The sequence below is a fragment of the Primulina tabacum genome, chromosome 12 (assembly GCF_025594145.1).
Source record: "Primulina tabacum isolate GXHZ01 chromosome 12, ASM2559414v2, whole genome shotgun sequence".
Classification (NCBI taxonomy): Eukaryota; Viridiplantae; Streptophyta; class Magnoliopsida; order Lamiales; family Gesneriaceae; genus Primulina; species Primulina tabacum.
This window is the reverse complement of record NC_134561.1, coordinates 1,057,515-1,083,646: the sequence shown is the minus strand read 5'-3', so window position 1 is coordinate 1,083,646 and position 26,132 is coordinate 1,057,515. Positions and strand designations below refer to the sequence as shown.

At 33.9% G+C, this 26,132-nt stretch overlaps 3 protein-coding genes across 3 annotated transcripts; 2 read left to right on the top strand and 1 right to left on the bottom strand.

The window, feature by feature from the left end:
* Positions 1-4,159: 4,159 nt before the first annotated feature.
* LOC142520726 (phenylalanine--tRNA ligase beta subunit, cytoplasmic-like) lies at positions 4,160-10,766 on the bottom strand. The gene is made up of 19 exons (XM_075623832.1): positions 10,630-10,766; positions 10,461-10,516; positions 10,092-10,192; positions 9,754-9,883; positions 9,548-9,663; positions 8,822-8,888; positions 8,427-8,468; positions 8,141-8,182; positions 7,890-7,966; positions 7,562-7,688; positions 7,314-7,481; positions 6,855-6,983; positions 6,661-6,762; positions 6,445-6,579; positions 6,162-6,236; positions 5,658-5,765; positions 5,029-5,124; positions 4,846-4,929; positions 4,160-4,470 (listed from the first exon to the last, which is right to left on the bottom strand). Exons 1-19 carry the CDS (start codon positions 10,685-10,687, stop codon positions 4,402-4,404), a joined length of 1,782 nt encoding a protein of 593 aa, XP_075479947.1. The 5' UTR covers positions 10,688-10,766; the 3' UTR covers positions 4,160-4,401.
* A 914-nt stretch (positions 10,767-11,680) lies between these two features.
* On the top strand, positions 11,681-12,229 carry LOC142521272 (uncharacterized). The gene has a single exon (XM_075624500.1). It carries the CDS (start codon positions 11,681-11,683, stop codon positions 12,227-12,229), a length of 549 nt encoding a protein of 182 aa, XP_075480615.1.
* Positions 12,230-20,141: 7,912 nt separating this feature from the next.
* On the top strand, positions 20,142-23,097 carry LOC142521225 (F-box/LRR-repeat protein At4g14103-like). The gene is made up of 4 exons (XM_075624452.1): positions 20,142-21,450; positions 21,873-22,037; positions 22,604-22,741; positions 22,823-23,097. The coding sequence occupies exons 1-4, from the start codon at positions 20,404-20,406 to the stop codon at positions 22,847-22,849; spliced, it is 1,377 nt and encodes a 458-aa protein (XP_075480567.1). The 5' UTR covers positions 20,142-20,403; the 3' UTR covers positions 22,850-23,097.
* Positions 23,098-26,132: the final 3,035 nt, after the last annotated feature.

Here is a 26,132-nt window from a genome sequence, read left to right as displayed (position 1 = left end):
GCACCACATATTATAAACATAACGTAAGGATATCTTGGCCCAGAGGCAGAGGTACATGCAATGAAAGCCCGGATGAACCAATTTTTTTTCAAAAAATTTATATGTAAATTTTGTATAATTTTGAAATAATATGATATTAGCCCGAGTAAATTAATTTAAAATATTAAAAGATTCTAGAGTTTAAAATTCTAACCCGGGCAGAGCCATATTTCTGATTCCTCCACTGTCTTGGCCTAAGCATCGAGATTTCTCTACTTTTCATGATTTACTGATATCAGTCCTTAATTTTTACTACTCAAAAAAGACGAGACCATATAAGATGTGACGGTGCCGTACTCACAGCTAAATATCCACCTTCGACTATTGCAATGTATCATTCTGTCGGTGATAGAAAATTCAGAAGTGAACATACATACATACATACATATATATATATATACACACATTGTTTCTGTTTCAAACGTGCACAAGAGTAAATATTTATCAATATATTTGACGTCCATATTTTTTTCAGTGAACTTTAGATGTAAAGATAAATATGCAACTTTAGAGACACAATTGAGGTATCATTGGTGGTATGAAATTTTATATTTACATACATGTGTATGTACAGTTTTGATATATTTTTTTTTATCTATATTGTTCAGTTATATGTATATCGTTGAAGTGACATTTATATGTTGGATATTATGAAATACATAAAAATTGTACATTTAATAAACAGTGTCATATCAACATAGTTCAAATAAGTGGACACGGTAGATTCAGCAACGTTTCAAAACCATATATATTTATATATATTGATCTCTATACATCTATTATGAAGAAACATGTGTGCACCATTGATACATTATCTATATATTAAGGCATAGTTTGGTAAACATGATAAGTTAAAAATGTGATAAGGATAAGTTAATGATAAATAAGATGTATGATATTATATTTAATGTTTGGTATGATTTTAATAAGAGTGATTAAATTTATATATTAGATTGTAATGACAAAATTAACCTTATCATAATAAATTTTATAATTTCAAAGGTATTACTTGAGTTCATATTTTTTATCTGTTCATGCGCCGACAGAGCTTGCATGATTTATTTTTATTTTTTTTTACCTAATTTTATATATTATATAATATGATAATTGAGTCCTTAATTTTGTGAGTCAAGTCAAATATAAATTTTTAAGGTTAATCGAGTGATACTAATAATTTTATTGAGATTTATACGAATCATTTATATAATTATCTCAAGTTCATTTATATAATTATCATATTATATAATATATAAAAATAAATAAAAAAATTTATTTGATTTTAATTTCTACCTACAAGTGAAATGAGAAAACAATATGGTTTAGGATTTTTATATATTGAAGGCAATTAAGTCATTTGTGGTGTTTTTATCATTAGATTAAAATTATCACATCTCATAAAAGGGATATTTTATCTCTATATAAAATTATTTATTACGGATCCATGATAATATCATGGGCTTTCTAAAAAAGTACCAAACGTGGGATAATGAGGATTATTTATCAATCCCTCTCTTATCATCTTCATGTACCAAACTATAACTAAATGTACAGTTTATGTACACACACATTATTACCAGAAACGTAAGCAAAGTTTAATTTTACAAATAGATAGCATCACCTGATCTTTTTTAAAGATTCTGGTTGACTTAATGCAATGCTTCATATCTTGCGAGTAATATATTTTAATATATTAATCTGTCTCTGATTTCTCTCATTAATTATACATGTTTTGTCATTTTCAATTTATTCATTTATATATTTATTTACTTAATTTCTCGGGTGAGGGTGACTTGCAAATTTTGAAAAATCGAACTATTATTGTTTTACTAAACGCTACAGATTGTTATATAACTTCATTTTTCTAAATTGTACAATAACTCAAATGTCACGGTTTGATCACTATCGTAACAAAGTCAATTATTACACCTCAACCGCTCGTATAATTTTTTTTAAAAAAATATGTTTTCGTAGCTTATAATTCAACTCTTCTATACCTTGAGCCGTTGGATTGGGGGTTAGATCAATTATGGCTAGATCTACAGTTAGATCTAATTTGTTTCCTTGAGTTGGTTATATTAACAATCACGGAAATATAATTAACTACAAATTTTTACTCATTAAATTAGTAGAAAGTAATCAGTAATTCGATCCATGTTCTTGTTGTTGGAATGAATTAGATAAGGGATCAAGCAATCTTGCTGATTTTCTCAATCTAATAAACGAGGAGTCTACGATAAAATTGTCAGTCATATGCTTGATCATCAAGTATGAATCAAACAAGAATAAATTTGTAAGAGAAAAATGTATTTTTAGTCATATATATATATATATATTTACTTCTTGGTGATTTTGATTTTTGTATGTTATCGATTTTCATTCTTAGTCCTTCATAAATCTATTCACAAAAGTGGTTCTAGAGCCTACTTTATCAACAATATTTCACAATATTCAAGTAATAATAACAAAATTAAAGACATGTGCCAAATTGACCATAAAGCCAACTTCCCGCTAGATAAAACCTCTCTGCTTGTTTTACTCATTCTCTTGTTCGTTCTCTTCTCTCATACTTGGAAAATATGACTTCAAATATTTTTCATTTATGTATCTGTCTCATATCCTTTCTCAAGTGTTTTGCCTTATCTGGTCTAGAATATGATACATCCTTTTAAGTGTAGGTGCATCCTTGATCCTCAGGGAGATAATTCCCTAGGAGAAGACTCCTTATAGCACCATTTCCTTCATTATCAACTTGATCATTTTGATTTAAATTCTTGGTTCCTTTTGAGAAGTACTGGTTCTTCGGCCTAAAGGTCATGGACTCCCATATTTCTCTTGAGTAACTCCCCTATCAACAAAACTTGATAGTCAACTAATGCAAATTAATTTTTGAATTTTTTGGACAAAAGAGTTTTAGAGCCCTCAAACTTCCTCAATTTAATTGCTGTGTTGGGATGTTGTTAGATGTTTGGGACGTGGTGATGAGTTGGTGGTGCCCTGAGCCTACCTACCACATTCTTCCAATTCTAATAAAAGCAATGAGTTGGCCTAAAACTCTCTGTTTCTGAATATTTTTTCAATTTATTTCATAATGAATCAACACACATCCAACTTGATAAAAGTGGCATCATGACCTACTTAACACAAAATCTTCGAACATAAAATTTCAGTACATACCACAGTAGCCAATATCTATTCACGCAGAATGACAATTTAAGAAACCATGAACTACTTGTAAAATTTGAATGTGTTTCCTTGGGAGAAGGGGAATCCCTCCACTCTGCCCCACTCCTCTATCCTGCCCTGGCTTATTTAGCCGAGTGACATTTTTCATATATTGACAGAGTTTCATGCCAATTGTGTCGACACTTGGCTGACCTCATGTAGAACATTCTGCCCCATTTGCATGCCACCATCATCAGAATCTACACCATTGCTGTTGGCTCTTGTTTCTTCATCTCCACTATTATCATCTTATAGATCATCCTTAGCGTCATCGTCAGCCACAGAATTTGGCCTTTCCTCTTCTCTTCTCCCCTCAGTTTCTCATCTCCAATCTGCCTTAGAAACACATTTTAATCAACTGCACCACCAGAACACAGCTCAAACTGCTCTCGACCTATCGTCTCAAAGGTCTCATATTGCTTTCGTAGTTAACTTATCCACTATCACCTCCCCATTCCAGATACCCAACTCCATATCCTCCAGGCAATGGTAGTTATATGGATTACGTGAATCGTTTCCCTTAGCTTCTACTCAATCTCTTCTACTCAGGGGGTATGGTTGAATTGAAAGTTGAAACAACTGGAGATTGTTCACCCACACCGATAAAAATGATGGCAGAAGCCAAGAAGAAGACTTTGAAGTCTGAAACGATGATATCGTGTGGCCAATCAGCTCGCCTAACTACGAAGCTGCTGTTTATTTTACACTCAATACCAGGAACCAAGTCTTACTGGGTGCATGAGTGAATAAACTTTTAAAAGAAAATTTGGGTTTCCAATATGACACTCAGACCTCATTTTTGTACACTGTGTATACATGTAAGGTTGTTATATCCTTATTCTGTCAAGTTTTTGTCCGCTTCACAGAATTAGGCATCTTTCTTTCAAGTTTTCGAGAATATCACAAATCCACTTTATCATTGACATTGAAACAGAACCGATCCGACCATAATTAAAGTTAGACAAAATCTGTGCATGAGCACATCAGTGCAACTGTGGAGTGACCAAATTGATCTCTTCGAGTAGCTACACAAATAATAAATTCATGGCACAATACAATAAATTAAATGACACGAAGATACACCAGTATGTGCCTTGAATAGCAATCATTCTCTATATCTTGTTTGTGTTGAGTTTTGCTTTACAGGAAGCTCTCGATGTCGAGTTCCACGAAAGAGCAGGGGTCCGGAATATCAAAGTTATCCAACACCTGATGCCATACAAACAAATATGCATGATTTACCCTTCCTACCAGCCCAACCGACAAAAATAAACTCCGAAGTGATTTTACTTCTATTTTCAAGTTATGTAGATGGAAAGGATGAATTTATTTATTGCAATTTCATAAAGGTTGAAGCTTCTGGGGAAAAAACAAGACCAATGTATGGCTGTGTTTCAAATGTTTTCAAGGAAATTTTTTTCTAGAAAAGTATTTTGACAAATTGAATCTGAAAATATCATATATGTTTAACTATTGCATTTATTATTGTACCAGCTATATCAAGCCACAAATTACTTTTCATTGAGATTGCATGTGTATAAATCGTGACTCGTTTCATTGTGACGTGAAAGGGATTTTATATACCTGTGGATGGACGATACCAAAAGTGCCTATTTGTTTTCCATTATAAATGACGTTCGCTTGTCTACCTGGAAGAAACTCAGGCTCCTGCAGCATGGATAACAGTAATGATCATATTTCATATTCCTTAAAAAATTCATACCATACTCGACATTGTAAAAATAGAAACGATGACAGAAAACATACGTCTGAACTTTGAATATAATAGCCTGTTTTGTCACCACGGGCTACAAAAGGAGTTCCGATGACTTCCATGATTCTATCCACAAGACCGTGTATCAGCTGAAAGAAAAAAAACCAAAGAATGAAAATTTCAGTCAAGCATTGGTGGATCCTCAAACTTAAGTTGATCGATGGAAAAAGAGTTATTGAACATTTAACAAAGACAGAGATCGACGAAATGTGACTGTCACGGGTTTGGGTTAGGGGTAGTGGGCTGGATCCAAATAGGGTAGTTACAGAAATAACATATACAAGAGGGGTATTGGTTATTTTGGGAGAGTAGTTTTTGTTTGGAAGTAACGTTGCTGGCAGTTGCTAAGGAGAGGGAAGATAATTCTGTGAGGAATATTTTCTGCTCTAAGGGGCGCCATACTCTTTGTGAGGATAGATCATTATCTTTTATGTAATTTTTCTAGTTTAGTTCATTAAATTACAGTTTCTTTTATAATCGTATTTTGAGTTTGTATCAGCGACCGTTTTCAGAATATTCATGATAAAACCATGCAACTCAGATTAAAGCTAAATAAAGTGCTACTCAAGATATCCCAACTCCAAAGATTGGTATAAAGTAAAGTAGGATGTTGTGTAGGTACCTCGAATCCTGAGGTAGACCCGCAATATAGAGCTGCGAGATAACGACGATTTGAGGCACCTACATCTTTCGTCTCGTTAAGCAGCACCACATCACCCACTTCAAAAATCTAAATCCAAACGATATATGGATATAGTTTAGAAAAGAGAGAGAAACATGACCCGATATTCTAAAACACCTAAAACAGAACAATAATCATCTCTCATACATGCACATCAGCAAAATAAGACGCCGAGATTTAACAGAGGGAGACTGACTGAACATGCCAAAGCAGACTTCTAGAATAGCTAGAAACTATAGGTTCATAATAGCTAATTTATTCTATAATTTTAATTTCCAAAGCTCTTTGCAGAAAATGCTCTCGCGGCTCTGTGTTCATAGCATCAGCAAGATAAACATGCAAATGGCCTTCTGTGTCTGTGCTTATAGAAATCTCATAATCGTCATGACAAGACTTATCATCAAATTATGGCATGACAATGAACATGGCATGCGATACAATTACCTTGATTGGTTTTGGATGGTCTTTATTGTGCCCGACTGTTTTCAATATGCCCGGCATTAGGCTGGTACGGACCACCTGAAAAATTACGTTAAGATTGGATATTTAAGAAAAAGAAGTGCAGATTATGAGGATATTTTGAAACTCAGGAAATGAAGGGTGAATTAGTAGGTGTTAACAAACATATATTCATCCTTCATTTCCCCAATGGTCCTATTTTGTCCTGCACAAAATGCTAAATTTAAATGATCAGCTTAGCCCATATTGCATGGCAGAAGAAACAAACCTCAAAATCAGCGTTCCGGGGATTTCCATTTATTGCTGCTGTTGCCTTGTCATCTTTCCGGTTAAGCATGGTGAAATTTTCTTTATACGAGCATAAGATCCATGTTAACACCTCTGTATAACCAACCATTGCAATCTAAAACGTATAATGCAAATTTGGGTCAAATGAAAGTAACTCCAAGTGAAAAACAATAAGATCATGCATACAGCAGCCTACCTCCGTTCGAATAAGATCAGTGAACTGATTCAATGACTGTGGCTTCAACGATGGCAGCTTCATCTTTGGAATTTCATTGTAACCATAAGCAATCGCGACATCCTTGAAGAGGGAAGATGGTAACATCACACAAAATAGAAACTAGCGGCAAAGAAAATGAACTTGTGTAAGAGACTGTAAGTCAGAGCTGATACCTCAGCCACATCACAAGGATGAAGAATATCACTTCTCGTTGGAGGTACAGATATAGTGAAGATGGTTTGCTTCTCTTTAGATACAGAGGGCTCAGCATGTAATTGCATTTTATTCAACAAACCTGCCACCTGAAATTCAATTTGTGAATATTAGTAGGCAATGTTTAATTTTCTTCAGAGTTTCCTAGAGTATGCATGAGCCGAGTCATACAGCAAAATACTTTGCGCATTTATTGAAGAATTTCTACCAGAAGTAGCATTCATCATGATTGGTTCTGAGCACATAATGAGCGAATATAGGGTACAATTTCTAATGTTATTTTCCAATATGTTTCCTGCATTCATTTTCAAGTTATGTGGCGACTACCTACTTGACCTTAGCTCACAAAATTAAAGGGAAATTGATAGAAAAAATAAATATGAAAGGATAGAGTATTGATGATCAGCATTTTGCAAAACCTCATGGACAGGCAACGAAACTCCAACTGTATTCGTGATGCATGATAAAGGTACAACCATCTGGTACAGTGACAGATCTGGGCATATGTATGATTTTCCGTCGGGGTAAATTACTTCAACTGGCTCCACCTCAAACTTCCTTTCACAATAGACCGAAAACATGGAAACCTGTACAACAAATTGTAACAGCAGAAATACTGAAGAGAAAGAAACAGAAACCTAATAATTGGATTCATTGAGATTAATACCACTGTGTTCAGAACAATATTTGCTTTTGTCAGATCTGTGGCTGTACACTCAATAAATACATTCTTTGTCTCCAAGCTAATGGCAGAATGTGCACCATTAATAATTGGAGGCAAAGACAAAACAGTCCTGCAGAAAAGAAATAAAGGTCTTATCGGGTCAAAACATAAATAAAATTAGTCACTAGGTATCCATATTTGTGAACATGATCACATTTGTATACGCAAGCTATGTGTCTTTCGAATAAGAGGTAAAGTCCAAATTATAAAGGTGGCTCCAGATTTTATCGCTTGAATACCGTGATTTAGGTTATCTGAGTAACAAACTTACCTGCTATGATCATATATAACTGGGAACACCGGTGAATTCTCGATTATATGCAAAAATTTCTTCAGTTTCATATCCGACTGCCAAATGATGTGGCAACAAAATTAATTACAACCCCTATGGAGTGCTCAGTCATTGCAGCAAGTAAAATACAAAATTCAATCAATTGAAAAGCAATGAGCACCAGGGACTACTGATAGGAATTAGGAGAAAATGGAAAACAAAAATCCTGGAAAAGCAACCAAAAGAGTCACCTTGTAAAATTCCATTAGCTCATCCGCTCTGAAGTTCTTTGTCTAAGCCATTGCATGTTACAAAAAGGTTCAGCATCATAAATGTGAGGAAGAAGTTAACAAGTTTATGGCCTATTACCCTAACTTGATGCATTGGCATATATGCAAGCTTTCCAAGATTTTGTAGGTTTTCTAACTATGTATGTTCTCGAAATGTAAAAAAGATGTTTTGACGTAAAGTAGCTAATTTTGATATCAGCTGCACCATTATATTTTATATAACAAAGGCTCAATAAAAACTGATTACCTGTTTCAAGGGTATGAAGTTTATCTCTGGGGGTGGTAAAGCCTGAAAATCATTCAAACTCAATATATCAATAATCATTTCTCACAAAAAAGTATCCAGCTTTAAAAAATAGAATAATACCTTTTAAAAAACCAATAGTGCTAAGATTGGTGTTAGTTTTGCAGAAAATTTAGGGGCGTTCATACGAAAAAATTGAGAATAACAGGAACAAAAACGGAAACTTTACGCCTACAATTTGGAATTAATGGAAATGGATAAGACACAGAATAAACTTATTAAAAAAGTTTCACATATACATTAAGTCCAGAGCACAGACAGTTGAACATAGCATTTTCTTCAATCAGACAATTCATAGGACTGTGAATGATGCACAATTTAACAAGATAACGGCATACTTCATATGTGAAAGGGCCTTTTATTGTATCCAAATCGTGCGTGCCAATTGCAACCAAAGTTCGTCGCCTAAACAGATGCAACCACCAAACGAAGAAATTAGAAGGTGAATAAATAAATTTTCATATTAAAAAATTTACAGAAAAATCATTTTAAGCCAAACTATTGGTTCTACCATGGCAACCGTGGAATTCACTTTACAATAGAGGTAAATAAACGCAAGTAAAACATTCATCGGTTCAATTGCACTCATCCTAACATTCATCAGTTCAATTGCACTCATCCTTGGATAAATCACTGATAAGATTAAGCATATTAAGTAAGGGCTAATATAAACATGTTGTAGATAGCTTAAACCACAACTGTGCTCCTCAAGCACAGAAAAAGGATATGAATATTTGTGATCTTGGTCACAAATATTATAGTGTGTTTCTCATGAGGCCTAGTGGGAATAATCTAAACAAGAAAGTCAAACACACAAAAAAAAATGGAATGATCTTTTCCACTTTAGATAAGTATACTCCTCTTAACAAGGCAGAGACCGGCTGGTAGAAAAAACTCGGCCCCAAAATGAGTGTATAAACAGAACTACCACACGAAATAACAATCATTAGCATAAATTATTCATTAAAAAGTAGGTATCAGCATGGCATGCAGAGATCATTTTCTTGGAGAAAAAACTCAGCCAAAGACAAATTGGTAGTTAATCGGAGATCAGATAGCATTACCGGCATATATTCTGATGAAGTCGATCTTGAAGATCTATAAAACTATTATATCTAGCTTCATCGAATGTAACACCTCTTAAAACAGCGCATACAACATATGGTCGAACCAGAGACGTCTGCAATAAAGGAAAATCACAACTGGGGCAATGGCAAAAAACGACAGCAAACTAACTAATAATATTATATTTTTTTGGCAACTTGCATACCTCCGATCTCACATGCATTTTGAGCATAGATTCTTTACTGATGTTTGCAACATTGTATGTAGGAATTGGATCAAGCCCATTGAATATGCGGAGGGCTTGTGCCAACCCCTCGAGACAAAGCAAGTCGTATCTGCCACGAAATTTCAACCCCGGAGAAAAAAAGGAACAAGTATCAACCTTTGTAGCTGAAGATTAAACAATTACACTTGACGTAAAACATTTCAATGGCCAGAATTACATTCAAATTCCGTGGCCAAAATATTTCATCAAATCCCGACACAACACTTTAACCATTGCATATACAGAAGCTCACTGATAAATGTAATTGACAATAGTACCTATTGGCCGGCACCTCAATTTTGTAAATCACTTCTTCATCTTCGGAAGGGTTTTCTTCATCCAAATGCTTCTCTTTCCGTATAATTGCTTTTTCCGTTGTCTGTTTCCACATCAATACAAACCAAAATCACAAAATCCACTATCTCATAGTCAAGAATATACTGAACAACAAATGAAGTCATGCACTGTATGCAAATCAACATTGCATTAAACATTAACACCTAAACAAGGAATCAACTAAAAGTACAAACTTTCACGAGAAAATGTTATTGACCAAACAGTATTGCGCAAACCGAAAATTTCCTACATAACGCTAAATACAGACCAATATTGTCCAAATGAAGCAACATTCCATGAACTATACGCACCACGTCATCGAGCTCAATCCCGAATTTGAAGCATAAATCTTCAAACTCTTCCTCAGCTGCGATAATCAAAGATTAAAATTAAACAATGTTTAATCAGCTAAAAGAGTGGCAGCATACATAAATGAATCAATTCAAACGCACATAGAGAGAGAAGAATGTAGTTTCTTACTGTAAGTGCGTCCTAAGGCTTGGAAGAGGCGATCTCTGCCTACGCTAACCGTAGGCATGGCGGCGTGCGGCGTGCGGCGGCTTTGGAGCTAATTTCCGTTGGAACATAGATTCCCAGCCCTCATCGTTTTGTTTATGAATTTACCTCTAATGGGCCGACTAACGTGCTTGCATGAAAATGGGTCGGTCCAGTGGATCTAAACTAATGGGTCTTAAATTGACATTAGCAACTGGCCCAAATGTTGAGTCCAAAATGTTTTGTTCAAAAGAGTCCACGACTGATCTTTACTATTTTATCAATATAATTTAATTATTATATATTAAATAAATATATTTCGAAATTTTATTTTCGAATAGCTCATGAATATATTAGAATATTTCAAGCCGACCTCGAACTCAACTCTTGATTAGAACTGAATTCGAGCAAAAAAATATTAAAATTTTTGAGTTTCAAATAGAACTCGAGCTCAATTATAAATAATTCGAGTCGAAATCAAATTCTAATTTTGTTTTCATATTCAGCTCGATCTGGTTCATTTAATGTATTATGTAATTTTTTTATTTCCACACGATACTTGCACATTTGTTAGTCAAGTTATTACAATCGTTTGGGTATGAGTAGAACATCAGTATCTAATTCTGATCAACGTGATTTATTTTACACATAAAATAAATTGAAGCTAAGCTATAAGTCTATGGTAATGTTATCCTTACGAACAACACGAAATTATCAGATTTGCCTTTGTACAAAATTGGACAGTCTGAATGGTCAAATATCACACAAGAGATTCCAAGAAACCTAATAACACTATATTGTTGGCCACAAATTCCCCTTCTGCTTCAGTCTCGTTGTAGTCGTTGTATCTTGGGAAACGAATTGCCAACAACCGTGAGCACCGGGGTGGGGCAATATCGTTTTAAGGAAAAAGAGTCAAACTCTTGCCTCGACTATTTTCTCATAGCCATTTGGTTCACTCTTTCATATCCCTAGATTTCCCAAGACAAATAAAAGTATACCATACCAACAATCTTAAAACGATATTGGAACTAAAATGGCCTCAACAAGTACAACGACGACTCCAACTGTCCATCATGGAGAAAAACCTGAAAAGTTCCATGGTATTGATTTCAAGCGGTGGCAACAAAAAATGCTATTCTACTTGACCACCTTAGCTTTGGCGAAATTCCTCAAAGAAGATCCACCTACTGTTGATGAAGGAGAACAAGATACTCAAAAGAGGACAGCCGTTGATGCATGGAATCACAGCGACTTCCTATGCAAAAACTATATCTTGAATGGACTAGACAATGCACTATACAACGTGTATTGTCAAGTGAAAACGGCAAAAGAATTGTGGGAGTCACTTGACAAGAAGTATAGATCTGAGGATGCCGGCTTGAAGAAATTCATTGTCGGACGATTCTTGGATTTCAAGATGATTGATTCCAAATCAATTATGGCCCAAGTGCAAGAGTTACAAGTAATTCTGCAAGAAATTCATTCGGAAGGAATGACTCTTAGTGATTCATTCCAAGTGGCGGCCATGATTGAAAAGTTGTCTCCTATGTGGAAAGATTTTAAGAATTATCTCAAGCATTAACGCAAAGAGATGAATCTTGAAGACTTGATTGTGCGCCTAAGAATTGAGGAGGACAACAGGGCATCCGAAAGGAAGGCCGGAAAGAGCAACTTTGAGGCGAGAACAAATTTGGTGGAACAAAACGCTAGTAAGAAGAGAAAGCACCAAGGAAATGGTCCAAAGAAAGGAAAGACCAAAAATTTTAAAGGCAATTGTTACAATTGTGGCAAGCCTAACCATTTGGCACGAGATTGCCGAGAAAAGAAAGGTAATCAAAAGAAGTCAAGGGACCAAGTGAACATCACCGAAGATGAGAAATTGTCAAATGATATGACGGATCTCATGCTATCTGCTGTTGTATTTGAATCCAATCTAGTGGACAATCCAAAAGAATGGTTCATCGACACAGGAGCAACAAGGCATGTTTGTGCCGAAAAGAAAATGTTCTCTACCTATACCCCGATTAGTGGACGACAACTCTTCATGGGTAACTCTACTACGTCAAAAATCGTGGGACTTGGAAAAGTGGTGCTCAAGATGACATCCGACAAAGAACTAACTCTTATTTATGTGCTACATGTTCCGGATATTCGAAAGAATCTTGTGTCGGAATCAACACTTGTCAAGGCTGGATTTAGACTAGTGTTTCATTCTAGCAAATTTGTACTATCTAAGAATGATATGTTTGTAGGAAAAGGCTATCTAGAAAATAGCCTTTTCAAACTGAATGCGATGAATGTACTTCGTAACATTGAAAGCAATAAAAGTACCAATTTTATTTACTTGGTTGAGTCGTGTGATTTATGGCATGATCGTTTGGGTCATGTAAGGTATAATTCACTACGTAAGCTAGTAAATTTAAATTTACTGCCTTCAATTGACATAAACAAAAAACACAAATGTGATATTTGTGTTGAGGCAAAATTTACAAAGGCCTCGTTTCCATTCGTGGAAAGAAATACAACTCCTCTAGAGTTAATTCACACTGATTTATGTGATTTGAAGTTTGTGCAAACTAGAGGAGGAAAAAAGTATTCATTACTTTCATTAATGATTACACAATATATTGTTATGTCGATTTGCTACATAGCAAAGATGAGGCTCTCGAAGTGTTTAAACACTATAAGAATAAGGTTGAAAACCAACTGACTAAACGAATAAAAATTATTCGTAGTGATAGAGGTGGAGAATATGGAGCACCATTTGACGAATTTTGTTGCGAAAGTGGCATTATTCATCAAACTACTGCGCCATATTCACCACAATCAAATGGTATTGCTGAAAGGAAAAATCGCACTCTTAAAGAAATGATGAACGCAATGTTATTGAGTTCAGGATTACCCCAAAACTTGTGGAGGGAAGCAATCCTTTCAGCCAACTACATTCTTAATAAAATTTCACACAAAGTTAAGGACGAAACTCCTTACGAATTATGGAAAGGCCACAAGCCTTCCTACAAATATTTAAAAGTGTGTGGGTGTTTGGCAAAAGTTGAAGTGCCAAAACCAAAACAAGTAAAAATTGAACCAAAGACAATAGATTGCATATTTATTGGATATGCAAATAATAGTAGTGCATATCGATTTTTGGTACATAAATCTGAAATAAGCGATGTGCATGAAGGAACAATTATTGAATCAAGGAATGTTGTCTTCTTTGAAACAACATTTCCTTGCAAAGAAAATAAAGAAAATAAGTTCTCGAAAAAGGACTTATGAAACTACGAGCAGTGGAGTTCAAGAAGAACAACAAGAACCACGACGTAGTAAGAGGGCTAAAACAGCAATGACCTTTGGCCCTAATTTTCTAACTTATATGTTGGAAAATGAACCAAGGACAATTAGTGAAGCACTATCAAGTCCTGAAGCCCCCTTTTGGGAGGAGGCAATGAACAATGAGATATAACCTATCTTGTAAATTCATACATGGGAATTGGTTGACCTCCCTCGGAAATAAACCATTAGGATGCAAGTGGATTCTTAAAAGGAAATACAAGACCGATGGATCTATTGAAAAATATAAGGCTAGATTAGTAGCCAAAGGATATAGACAAATGGAAGGTCTTGATTATTTTTATACATACTCGCCAGTGACGAGAATAACATTTATTCGAGTATTGATAGCAATTGCATCATTACATAATCTAGAAATACATCAAATGGATGTGAAAACGGCATTCCTCAATGGGGAACTTGAGGAAGAAATATATATGGAACAACCCGAAGGGTATATGGTTCCTGGACAAGAGAAAAAAGTGTGTAGGCTCGTTAAATCATTATATAGGCTTAAACAAGCGCCAAAACAATGGCATGAAAAATTCGACAAAACTATGTTGTCAAATGGCTTCAAAATTAACGAGTGTGATAAATGTATTTACATCAAAGGCACACCTGAAGCATATGTGATGGTATGCTTGTACGTCGATGATATGTTAATTGTGGGAAGCAATATTAATATCATCAAGACTACTAAGAAGATGTTAACAAAAAACTTCTATATGAAAGATATGGGAGAAGTAGATGTCATTTTGGGAATAAAAGTCACCAAAACATCGGAAAGACGTGTTTTGTCGCAATCTCACTATGTTGAGAAAATATTGGAAAAATATAATGCAAATGATATGTCCTTGATCAAAACACCTGCAGATCCAAGTTTGCATCTTTCCAAAAATAAAGGTGAACCCATATCTCAATTAGAGTATTCGAAGATTATAGGCAGTCTGATGTATCTCATGAACTGCACTCGTCCAGATATTGCTTATGCTGTAAACAAACTTAGCAGATTTACAAGTAATCCTGGCAATGATCATTGGAAGGCATTAATAAAGGTACTTAAATATTAAGATACACCTTAAATTATGGATTACAATATACGAGATATCCAGCGGTCCTAGAAGGTTATAGTGACTCAAATTGGATATCTGACACAAATGATTCAAATCCACAAGTTGTTACGTATTTACCATTGGTGGTGGGGCTATATCATGGAAGTCTTCTAAGCAAACTTGCATTGCTCGATCCACAATGGAATCAGAATTTATAGCTTTAGACAAAGCTGGAGAAGAAGCCGAGTGGCTTCGAAATTTCTTAGAAGAAATCCCTTGTTGGAATAAGCCAGTGTCCTCAATAATAATTCATTGTGATAGTCAATCAGCAATTGGAAGGGCATAAAACACTATATATAATGGTAAGTCTAGACACATCCGTCGTAGACATAATACCATACGACAATTGATCTCTAATGGCATTATCTCCATTGATTATGTAAAATCAAAGGAGAATCTAGCGGATCCACTTACAAAAGGTATACCGAGAGATCAAATGAATTGTCTATCAAGAGGAATGGGATTAAAACCCCAAAATTAAATCTTGTAGTGGATACCCAACCTAGTTGACTGGAGATCCCAAGATCTAGGTTCAAAAGGGACAACTAAATTACAAGATTGGTAGAAACACCTTGGAGAAAACTCCTACCTATTCCTATGATAAGTGGTGTTGCCCATAAAGGGGTATGAGGCTAGGTTTTACCTTTAATGATTCCTAAGATATACTAATACGTATGTTGGAGTATAGTGGGACACTCTCCTAGGAGATCACCGGCGTAAGTGCAAAGTGTGGCCGCTTCAAATATGAAAAGCACTCGCGAAACCAAGCGGTGTCCATGGCCGAAATGGACCCAAGTTTTGCAAGATTTAAACTCTTGGAATTGGATTTTTAAGTTTTACGCTTAGAATTCGAAATTAGAAAGTTTGCATACCATCTTGATAGCGTTATAAACATTTCAAGTTCGTGTGACTTTAAAATTTGTAGTGCTACTATTTTAAAGTCGTAGTCGTTGTATCTTGGGAAACGAATTGCCAACAACCGTGAGCATCGGGGCGGGGCAATATCGTTTTAAGGAAAAAGAGTCAAACTCTTGCCTCGACTATTTTCTCATAGCCACTTGGTTCACTCTTTCCTATCCCTAGATTTCCAAAGACGAATAAAAGCATACCACACCAACAATAAGAACACGAATGTCTTAAAGAAATACTCACTTCATTTACATCTTTGATCATAAATTTATCTGATACGGTAAAAACAATTCTGTTAGATGAATGGCTTGTCGTTATCGTCTACTGAATATGATAAACAACACAGAAATGAGTGATGAACATACAGTCATCAAGTGCAAAGAAATTAAATTCAAGCAGGTCCAAATTTCCAAACATGTAGCTCTCAAAAGTGGAGTCTCAAACCTAGAAATCTAAATCAGTGATAATTGCAAGTCAGTTGGCCATGTATCATACTTCAGCTTTCACAAATTATGATCATAGTGGAGTTCAATTGGAGTTGCTTGATTAAAAATTATATCATTTGGCCATGAATTGGCTTATTAGCATTCAGACAACTTATGTATTCACGATGCCATAGACTTTGAGGACCGCTTCATTTCGCTGCATGTTCAGTTGGCCATTTCCCCAAATCTCTGGGAAAAAAAAAAAGCACACTTTTTCCTTGCTTAGATAATGCGCACTAACCATTGACAGATCCAAGCACATCAGCTCATATATATAGCACAGAATGAAACTCGCACGACCACCGACAAACGAAGTACTGAATGAGCAAAAAATACAGGTCATAGATTTTTCGTCATTGTCTGTTTATGCTTTTCAACCATCAGAAAAGATATCAAATTATCGAAATCCCGTTGTTTTGTAAACATTGACATTTTCACAATCTGATGAGTGACTTTTTAAATCAATGACAAAATCACTATAACAAGTTTTGATAAAAGGTGAATCTTACTCGTACACTTTTTCAATTTCAATTATATATATTCCTTAGTCGTGAACGTTTTCAAATTCAATAAAATAACCTTTAATTTTAAAGAAAAAAATAATCGTATAATAATATTTCATTATTTGTTCATAATTTTTCAGGTATCGTGATATCAAGAAAATTATCGAAATCACCCTTTTTCCATCCATTGTAGCGACGACATTTCGATCGTTTGTCTATGCTATTCAGACATCAAAAAATCAAGAAAACTATTTAAATCACCATTATTTCATCAACATCGAGATTTAATAATTTGATGGTTGAATGTTTAAATTAATGACAAAAATGCTACAACCAAGATTTGCTAAAAGTAAAGTACTTTCTTCTATTTCACTAAAATATCACTTCCACAACATTTTATTGTTTATTTATGCTTTCATGTATCACAAATTCACAATACTAAAAAAATATCGAATTCGCGTCTCATCAACTAAATGACACTTTTGATTACATTTCATTGTTTGTTTTTTCAGGCATCACATAATATTTTTTAAAAAATATAATTTTCGAAATTACAGCTATTTAGTTACCATTGATATTTCACAATTTGATGATTTAATGTTTAAATTAAATGCAAAAATTTTATAACAAGGTTTGGTCAAAGTAGAATCTTATTTATGCACTTTCTAAATTTTAATTCTATATTTCCTACGTTGTGCACTTTTCAATTTCAATAAAACAACATTCGATTTTCAAAAATAAAATAAAAATACATTCTTTCGATGACATTTGTTTATGTTTATTAGGTTTTAACGATATAAAAAATTATCGAAATCACCATTTTTTTGTCATCTGTGGTGACACTTCTGATAACATTTTATTGTTTTTGTAAGCTTTTCAGACATCAAAATAATAAGAAAAATATCAAAATCACCGTTCTTTCGTAAAAATTTTGACATTTCATTGTTTATTTATGTTTTTCAAATATCCCAAAAGCAAGAAAATTATTGAAATCTTCGTTCTTTCATCAACATTGATATTTCGCAATTTAATGATTTAATTATTAAATTAACGACAAAAATACTATAAAAATGTTAGTAAAAAGTAGAATCTTATATCATTAAATTTATTTTAAACACGTGTATTTTATCAATATTAATAAAAACCATTAAAATTTTAAAAAAATAAAATAGAAAAATAACTTTCCTGTCATATTTCACTGTTTGTTCATACTTTTCAAGCATCTAAAAAATATCTAAAATTTCACTATTTCGTCGACTGTAATGATACTTTCGATAATATTTCATTGTTTGTTTATGTTTGTTGGAATCACAAAAGCCAAAAAATTATCGAAATCATTCTTTTTCTTTTCGACAACATTAATGATATTTTCATAATTTGATGATTGAATTTTTAAATTAATGGCAAAATGCTATAACAATGTTTAGTAAAAGTAAAATCTTATATAATTATATATTTCCTAATCCATGCACTTTTCCATTTCACTAAAACATCTTCCGTAACATTTTATTATTTGTCTATGTTTTTCAAGCATCACAATATCAAGAAAATTATCAAAATCAATGCTTTTTTATTGACTGCGATGACACTTTCGACGACAATCTATTGTTGCTTGAAACTTTTCAAGCATCATAAGCAAAAAGATTATTGAAATCACTACTCTTTCGTCAATAATGATAGATCACAATTTGATGATTGAAAGTTTAAATAAATAGCAAAAATCCTATAACAAGGTTTGGTAAAAGTAGAATATTATATCATTTTATTAATTTTAAACTCATGCAATTTTTCAATTTCAACAAAAAAAAACTTTAATTTTTGTAAGAAGACTTTCCCATAACATTTTATAGTTTGTTTATGTTTTTCAAATATTTGCTACATTAAATTCTTCGAAATCTTCGTCCGTTCTTTTGTCGATTGTAGTGACACTTTCGATGTAATCTCATTGTTCGTTTATACTTTTCAGAAGTAAAAGAAATAAAAAAAATTATCGAAATCATAGCTTTTTCGTTGACTGCAGTAACACGTGGGGAGAACAAATTTCTAATAGCATCATATATTTAAATCAGTAAAAAGTAGAATCTTATATTAATGACAAAAATACTATAAAAACAGTAAAAAGTAGAATCTTATGTCATTATATTTATTTTAAACATGTGTATTTTATCAATATTAATAAAAAAAACTATTAAAATTTTAAAAAAATAAAATAGAAAAATAACTATGTGGTCATATTTCATTGTTTGTTTATACTTTTCAAGCATCACAATACCAAGAAAATTATCTAAATTTTTACTTTTTCGTCGACTGTAGTGACACTTTCGATAATATTTCATTGTTTGTTTATGTTTCTTAGAATCAAAAAAGCCCAAAAATTATCGAAATAATTCTTTTTTTTTTTCGACAACATTGATTTTTTCATAATTTGATGATTGCATTTTTAAATTAATGGCAAAATGCTATAACAATGTTTAGTAAAATTAAAATCTTATATAATTATATATTTCCTAATCCGTGCACTTTTCCATTTCACTAAAACATCTTCCGTAATATTTTATTATTTGTCTATGTTTTTCAAGCATCACAATATCAAAAAAATTATCAAAATCAACGCTATTTCATTGACTGTAATGGCACTTCCGACGATAATATATTGTTTGTTGAAACTTTTCAAGCATCACAAAAGCAAAAAGATTATTGAAATCAGTACTCTCTCGTAGCAATGATATATCACAATTTGATTATTGAAAGTTTAAATTAATATCAAAAATTCTATAACAAGGTTAGGTAAAAGTAGAATATTATATCATTTTATAAATTTTAAACTCATGCACTTTTTCAATTTCAATAGAACAACTTCAATTTTTGTAAGAAGACTTTCCCATACTCTTTTATAGTTTATTTATGTTTTTCAAACATAAGCTACATTAAATTCATCGAAATCTCCGTCCGTTCTTTTGTCGATTGTAGTGACACTTTTGATGTAATCTCATTGTTCGTTTATATTTTTTAGAAAGTAAAAGAAATAAAAAAAAATTATCGAAATCATAGCTTTTTCGTCGATTGCAGTGACACGTGAGGAGAACAAATTTCCAATAACATCGTATATTTAAATCACTATGAAATAGTTTTGTAAACAGAGAAATTGAGTGAGTTTTGCAATGGGAGACCCGATATAATTGCTGAGCCGGTTCGGTATTTTCAATCATCTATCAAAACCATTTCCAATTGAATTCTCCGCCCTTTGATTTCTCTCTCACTGAGGTGAGATCGCATTCGATTCGACCATAAACCCTACAAAATTTTCTATATTTTACACCAATTTCTTGTGTTATTTGTTGATTTATTGTTCCCTTAATCCAAATATTGTAACTTTTTATTGTTCGAGTGGCTCCGCAACCTTTTCAACTTCTGATGGCAAATCCCAGATCGGATATGGAGTCAAACGATCGGAAGAAGATGAAGATGATTCGAAATGAACAGAAAGTTGAGGAAAAACCCGATCTTGATAGACTCAGCTGCTTGCCAGACAGCATTCTGAGCCATATACTCTCTTTTATTGACACAATTTCTGCCATTAAGACTTCCATACTCTCCAAACGCTACAGATTTCTGTGGACTCTGTCTCCGACACTTGATTTCAAGCTCTTACGATTCAGCCCTTATCGTTTCAGGCCGTGTTATCCCCATGATCTTTTTGATCAAAAGGGCCTCAATGTCCTTTCTTTTGAGGCACATGTTAACCATGTGTTGCAATGCAGGGAGCACAGTAGTCTCACGATGTTCCGCCTTTCGCTGCATGTGCCGGCGGGGTCGGAGTTCATTAGAAATTGCATTGATTACGCTGCAAGGCACAAGGTGCAGCATCTTCGAATCCGAGGTTACACCAAACGAGGTTCGGTTGTGTTGCCGAGACTGTTGCTCGTTTCCACCTCATTGACAATTTTGCACCTGAATAATGCTGTTTGTTCCAGTATAGAGTTGCCTAAGTCACTTTCCTTGCCCAACTTAAAGATTTTGCGCCTTAAGAATTTTGAATTCTCTGATAGCAATTATAATGGGGAGGTGTTTTCAGGGTGTCCAAGCCTTGAAACTTTGATCTTGAACAAATGTTGGATTAGACCTGCCGATAAACTCAAGACTCTGAGTGTTAATTGCTTGAACCTTAAGAATTTGGAGATAAAGTATTGGAGGAGTCCTTGGAGATGTTTTGTGGAGCAGAGTATCTGTGTGAATGCTCCTGCACTTGATTTCTTTAAGTTTCAGGGTCATATAGCTAAAGTGAAATTCCGGGATGGTTCACCTTGCGTGAACAAAGCATGGATTGACCTCTGCTGTCCCACCGCGTGCACATCATTTGATGTCAATGGAAGGATGGCAAGTACCTCGGAAAGTCTTATAGATATGGTTCGACAGCTTTGGAATGTTAAATCCCTCTCCCTATCGTTGAGGACAATCGAGGTATATGCATTGATCTCGATGTGCTTATCTTGAGAGGTGAAAGCTATATTGAATAACCCGGTTAAAATAGCAGAATACAGAGTTGTGGTTTCCTTTTTGCTCTATGAATGAAAGACTACAACTTACAGGCATGAAACAAATTACCGGACTTGTTTTTAAGATCTTATAAGCTTTATCCAAAATAACACCAAAATGTAAGTAAAAAAAAGTCTTATTCTACCAAATACTACATTTTTTAAAATCATGTTATAATCTCAGGTGAATTATCTTATCCAGTGTTAAATTTTTAATAAGATGCAAGATCTTTTAAGTTAAAATAATTTATAAACTCAAAAGTTTATAAGATGTTTAAGTTAAGTTTAACCAACCACTTCTAAATTACATATACAGTGACGTGTAATTGCATTTTTATTTGTTCTTAGGTTATGTCTGCAAGTCCTTGTTTGCGACCATTTATGTTCGAGAATTTGAGGTTTCTAAGGTTCACAGCTGAGGAAAAACATGGAGAGATGACCATACCGATCGATAAAGTTATGCAGCTAACAAAGAGTGCCACCTCTGATACTTTGGTGTTTGATGGTTCTAAGGTATCGTTTTTGTTCATGGAACTTTTTGTTTTGAAAAGTATTTCTATGGGCAAAATCAGCAAGACAGTATTGACTAATCTCGATGTGTCAAGTTTCTTTAGTCACAAATTTTTTTATCAGATTTCCAAAGATGCTCATATAATAATATCGTCCGCAATTTGTGTACTGCGAAAACATGCTGACATGTTTAGCATATATGGTTGTTCGTCTCATCTTGAATTTGTTAGAGGAACCTAATATATTCCGCAATTGCCGCACCTATAATCTACATTTCATCCACACTGAGCCGGCCATTTTCTGTTTATTACTTACTGCAAGAACCATTGGAGATAACATTTGGAGCTTTGGTTAGGGTATAGATTAACTAGTTGATAATGTTTCGAAAATAAATTTATGTAATCTAACAATCAAGAAGCGACTGCAAATGATAAACTGGGAGCTAAATATGTTTTTCCACTCCACCCTCTCTACCAAAAGATGCCCACACATACTCACCACATCGATGAATTGTGGAAATATTTTTATTTTGATGCATTAAAATGGTGCTGATTCACCATTCATTGCAGGAACAAAAATACAAACTCAAGTGTTCGAAGGGCAAACCTAAGAAGGCTGCAAGCCCCGTTGCTGTATCAATACATGTTTTGTCCTTTTTACTTGAAAGCTCTCCTTGTGCAGAGTTTTTAAGTATTGAAATACCAAAGGTATATCTTATTGAAAGTATCCAAAATTTTCAAATGAAAGCGGATTTAGTGACCTATGGGATGATTGTGCTTTTGTTTCAGGTTCAATCGGATGAAATGACAGGGTAAAAGGGTACCATAAAATCCAAAAGGTATTACTAGTCGTAGATGATTAAAGAAGTATTTTTATCTATAGTTTGAGAAGAATGGTGTGGTTGTTCAGAATTTTGTTTAGTTAATCGTTGTGATCCATTTCTGTAGTTGAGTTTGAAGGAGACTTAAGAGATCCTCGTTAACTGTTGAAAGTCTGAAAAAATATGCATATAAAACTTGTGCTGTTGAAATTCTAGTTTGATTTGTGCTTTGAGTTGTTATTTTTCCTTGGTATCACACAACAATCCTCAAATGGCTAATCTATATTTGGCAAAGCCACTATGTTGTAAAATAGTAGTTGTGCTCGTTTCCGCCTCTATTTGTTTATATATTGTAGCAATCAAAAGATGATGCTCAAGTTTAGATATTTGAATTGCATCATTATTTTAGTTATTTAGAATGCAAAGCATACGATTGTGCACGGGTGTTATGGAGTTACAGACATTGGGTGGAAGGCATCGCCGCGCTCAGTCTTATCCAAACTCGGCACACCAGGCATGCATTTTTGGAATGTATGCAAATAAAGTGAATTTTACTACTGTACTACATCACTACAAAAATACTTAGTAAATAAATGACGCGATTAAAGAAAAAATTTCGCCCTTTGAACCATTAAAACCCCCTCTTGATCCTCGGCTACTCAAAGAAATTTCTCAAGAAAGTTGTGAAAAGTGGGCATCCATCATTCCAATCTCTTGCTGTGTCGTAAGTATCGGCTTTTGGTTCCACAACCAAGCAAGCATACCTGTTTATCACACCAGTTACTGGTTTAGGGAATTTGGATTGGTTAAATAATTGTACTCGAACTTGTTTCATACAAAAATATTTGCTTCGAGTACCTGTCTGGAGGTGAGTTCCTTAGTCTATGTAGAAGTCCTGAATACACTTCCGCCTGTATGATTCTTGGAAAAAAAAATATTAAGTATGATGGGTATAAGACCAATTATTTGTTGGATTAATAGAATCGATTGGGCTTAGTGCTATTGAGGTCCAAATCATTGATTATGCTTGCAGAAGCCCAAGCCCATTAAGCCCATCAGACGCTCTTAAAAATTTATAAATAGATGAAGCTCTTGACAATTTGATGGGGGCTCTCATTTTCATAAAAGTTCTTTAGTTCTCTGAATTTTCTTTGGACTGCTTACTGACTTGAGTATCGGAGTGTCTACGTCGGGAACCCTCTCGACGCCCACTTAACGAGTGTTCGTGACGCAGGTGACGCCCCGCAAATTAACTGTATATCGTCTACGTGGATCCGTTTACCAGCCAGGTGAGCTCGTTTACGGGCCAAGTGGACCAATTACTAATCAGTCGGATCTCGCGTGTGCAGTCTACTCGACTCATTTATTTTAGCTGCATCAAAGTACAATCCCAGTTATAAGTTAGAATGTGTGATATCAGGAGAATGCAAGAATTTGAACATTAGCCATTGCATCTTGTTGGGATAAAACCCATTTTCGGAGATTTTCTTGGTTTAGTCTCTCTTGTAAATTTATCACGAGTCAAAATAATCTCTAACTTCTGGAACTTGACCAGATAAAGTCTTCGATGATATACAATATACCAGAAACTAACTCTAGCTCAACTCGAGAAACGGGAAAATATCAATTAACAAACTCGAACTCGATCGAGTACAATATGTTCATTTTTGATTTTCTCAAGCATTAATTGCGCAAACTCCAATTTTGCTGTATATCAACGAAAATATGGTAATAAAATTTGTTGTTAAAATATGTAAGTTAAGCAGACATTGAAGCTCAATCGAGCTCGACCCAAGATGATCATACTTGAGCTTGGTCGAGGTTTGACTGATCTACCCGTAATTGGTTCGAGGTTCTTGATTATTATTACCTTAAATAAATCGAAGAATAAATCGTCGAACAGAAACACAGGCTCATGGAATGCTTCAGCCTGAACTTTTGCAACACTTGCTCATTTCCTCTTCCGTCTCCATCATCCTCCTCACTCGCCAATCCGAATCCGAAACAAGATAACCCGACAGCGCTTTCTTGTTCTCATACAATCCATTGGCATGAAGCTTCAAATCTAGCTGCTGATCCGATGATGAAGCTGAAGTAGTACAGGAATGCATTTGCCCACTTTTCTTGAATCTCGTTCTTCGATTCGTGAAAGTACTTGTGATTCGAAATGGGATTTTCCCATTATTTATTCAATATTTTGCAAATGAGCCATCGTTGTCTCCTTAACACTACACGTGGTTTGTGTCCATTTCAAAGATTCATTCAAATTCTTGGCAAATAATTAATTTGAAATACTCACTCCGTGTTAACTCATTTTGCATGAACTCGAGGTTTATCAAGAATCTCCCGTCTAGTTTTTTTTTCCTTCGGTTCTTTCAAATACATAGTTCAATATCAATATATAATGACATTTTTTCTTAATATAATTTTATTAATTAAATTTTGAAAAATGTGTGACTATGTTTTGAATGAATTAAATATAAATAAATGTGTGACTATGTTTTGAATGAATTAAATATAAATAAAATAATTAGTAAATTTTGTTCTTTCAACTATATATCTGGAATAGATAAGTAATTTCTAACATGATAGTGGAAGAACTTGATTCAAGAACAACTAATTTTTAATATAATATTATGATCAAGATTAGGGGTCTTATATCATATCGGATCATATCGAAAATTGTATACCGTATGCCTTACTGAAATTACGGTATAATTTTTTTTTATAACGATACCGTACATAAATTTTCGGTATACATATAACTAGCATATCAATTATATCGAAATTGTCCAGTATACCGAGATTTCGGTACGGTATCGGTATATGCCGTTTTATACTGAAAAAACCAAATATTTTTAAAATTTTATAAATTTATTGTTTAGAAATATTATATATTTTTAAATTTTTATATACTGTTTCGGTATTCCAGTATATATCGAAATTTTCAAATTGCATACCGTTATTGTACCGAAAAATTCGATATCATTACTGTACCGTACCTCAGTATTTTTCGGTACGATAATCTCGGTATACCGAAAATTCTGTATTTTTTCTCACCCATGATAAAGATGATAATTAAGTGGGATATAGCTTTTAAGAATAATACAGTGAATATTTTGTTAAAAAAAATAATTTTATTATTTTATATTTCTGGCTTCATTAATACCATTTCATATACTAGGTCACATGGTTACCACACACAAGAAAAATGGAAAAGTCGAAATCTTTAGTATTATCACAAACTTAACTAGTGAAAAAAATTTACATTAATCCGA

Excerpts from the sequence above, each read along its gene's own strand:
- LOC142520726 (XM_075623832.1), bottom strand. The coding sequence starts at position 10,687 with ATGCCTACGGTTAGCGTAGGCAGAGATCGCCTCTTCCAAGCCTTAGGA. Across the intron at positions 7,967-8,140 it reads AGCTAATGGAATTTTACAAG|TCGGATATGAAACTGAAGAA; the intron begins GTGACTCTTTTG and ends ATCATTTGGCAG. Across the intron at positions 5,766-6,161 it reads ACCATCCAAAACCAATCAAG|ATTTTTGAAGTGGGTGATGT; the intron begins GTAATTGTATCG and ends GTTTGGATTTAG.
- LOC142521272 (XM_075624500.1), top strand. The coding sequence starts at position 11,681 with ATGGCCTCAACAAGTACAACGACGACTCCAACTGTCCATCATGGAGAA.
- LOC142521225 (XM_075624452.1), top strand. The coding sequence starts at position 20,404 with ATGGCAAATCCCAGATCGGATATGGAGTCAAACGATCGGAAGAAGATG. Across the intron at positions 21,451-21,872 it reads TATCGTTGAGGACAATCGAG|GTTATGTCTGCAAGTCCTTG; the intron begins GTATATGCATTG and ends ATTTGTTCTTAG. Across the intron at positions 22,742-22,822 it reads TAAGTATTGAAATACCAAAG|GTTCAATCGGATGAAATGAC; the intron begins GTATATCTTATT and ends CTTTTGTTTCAG.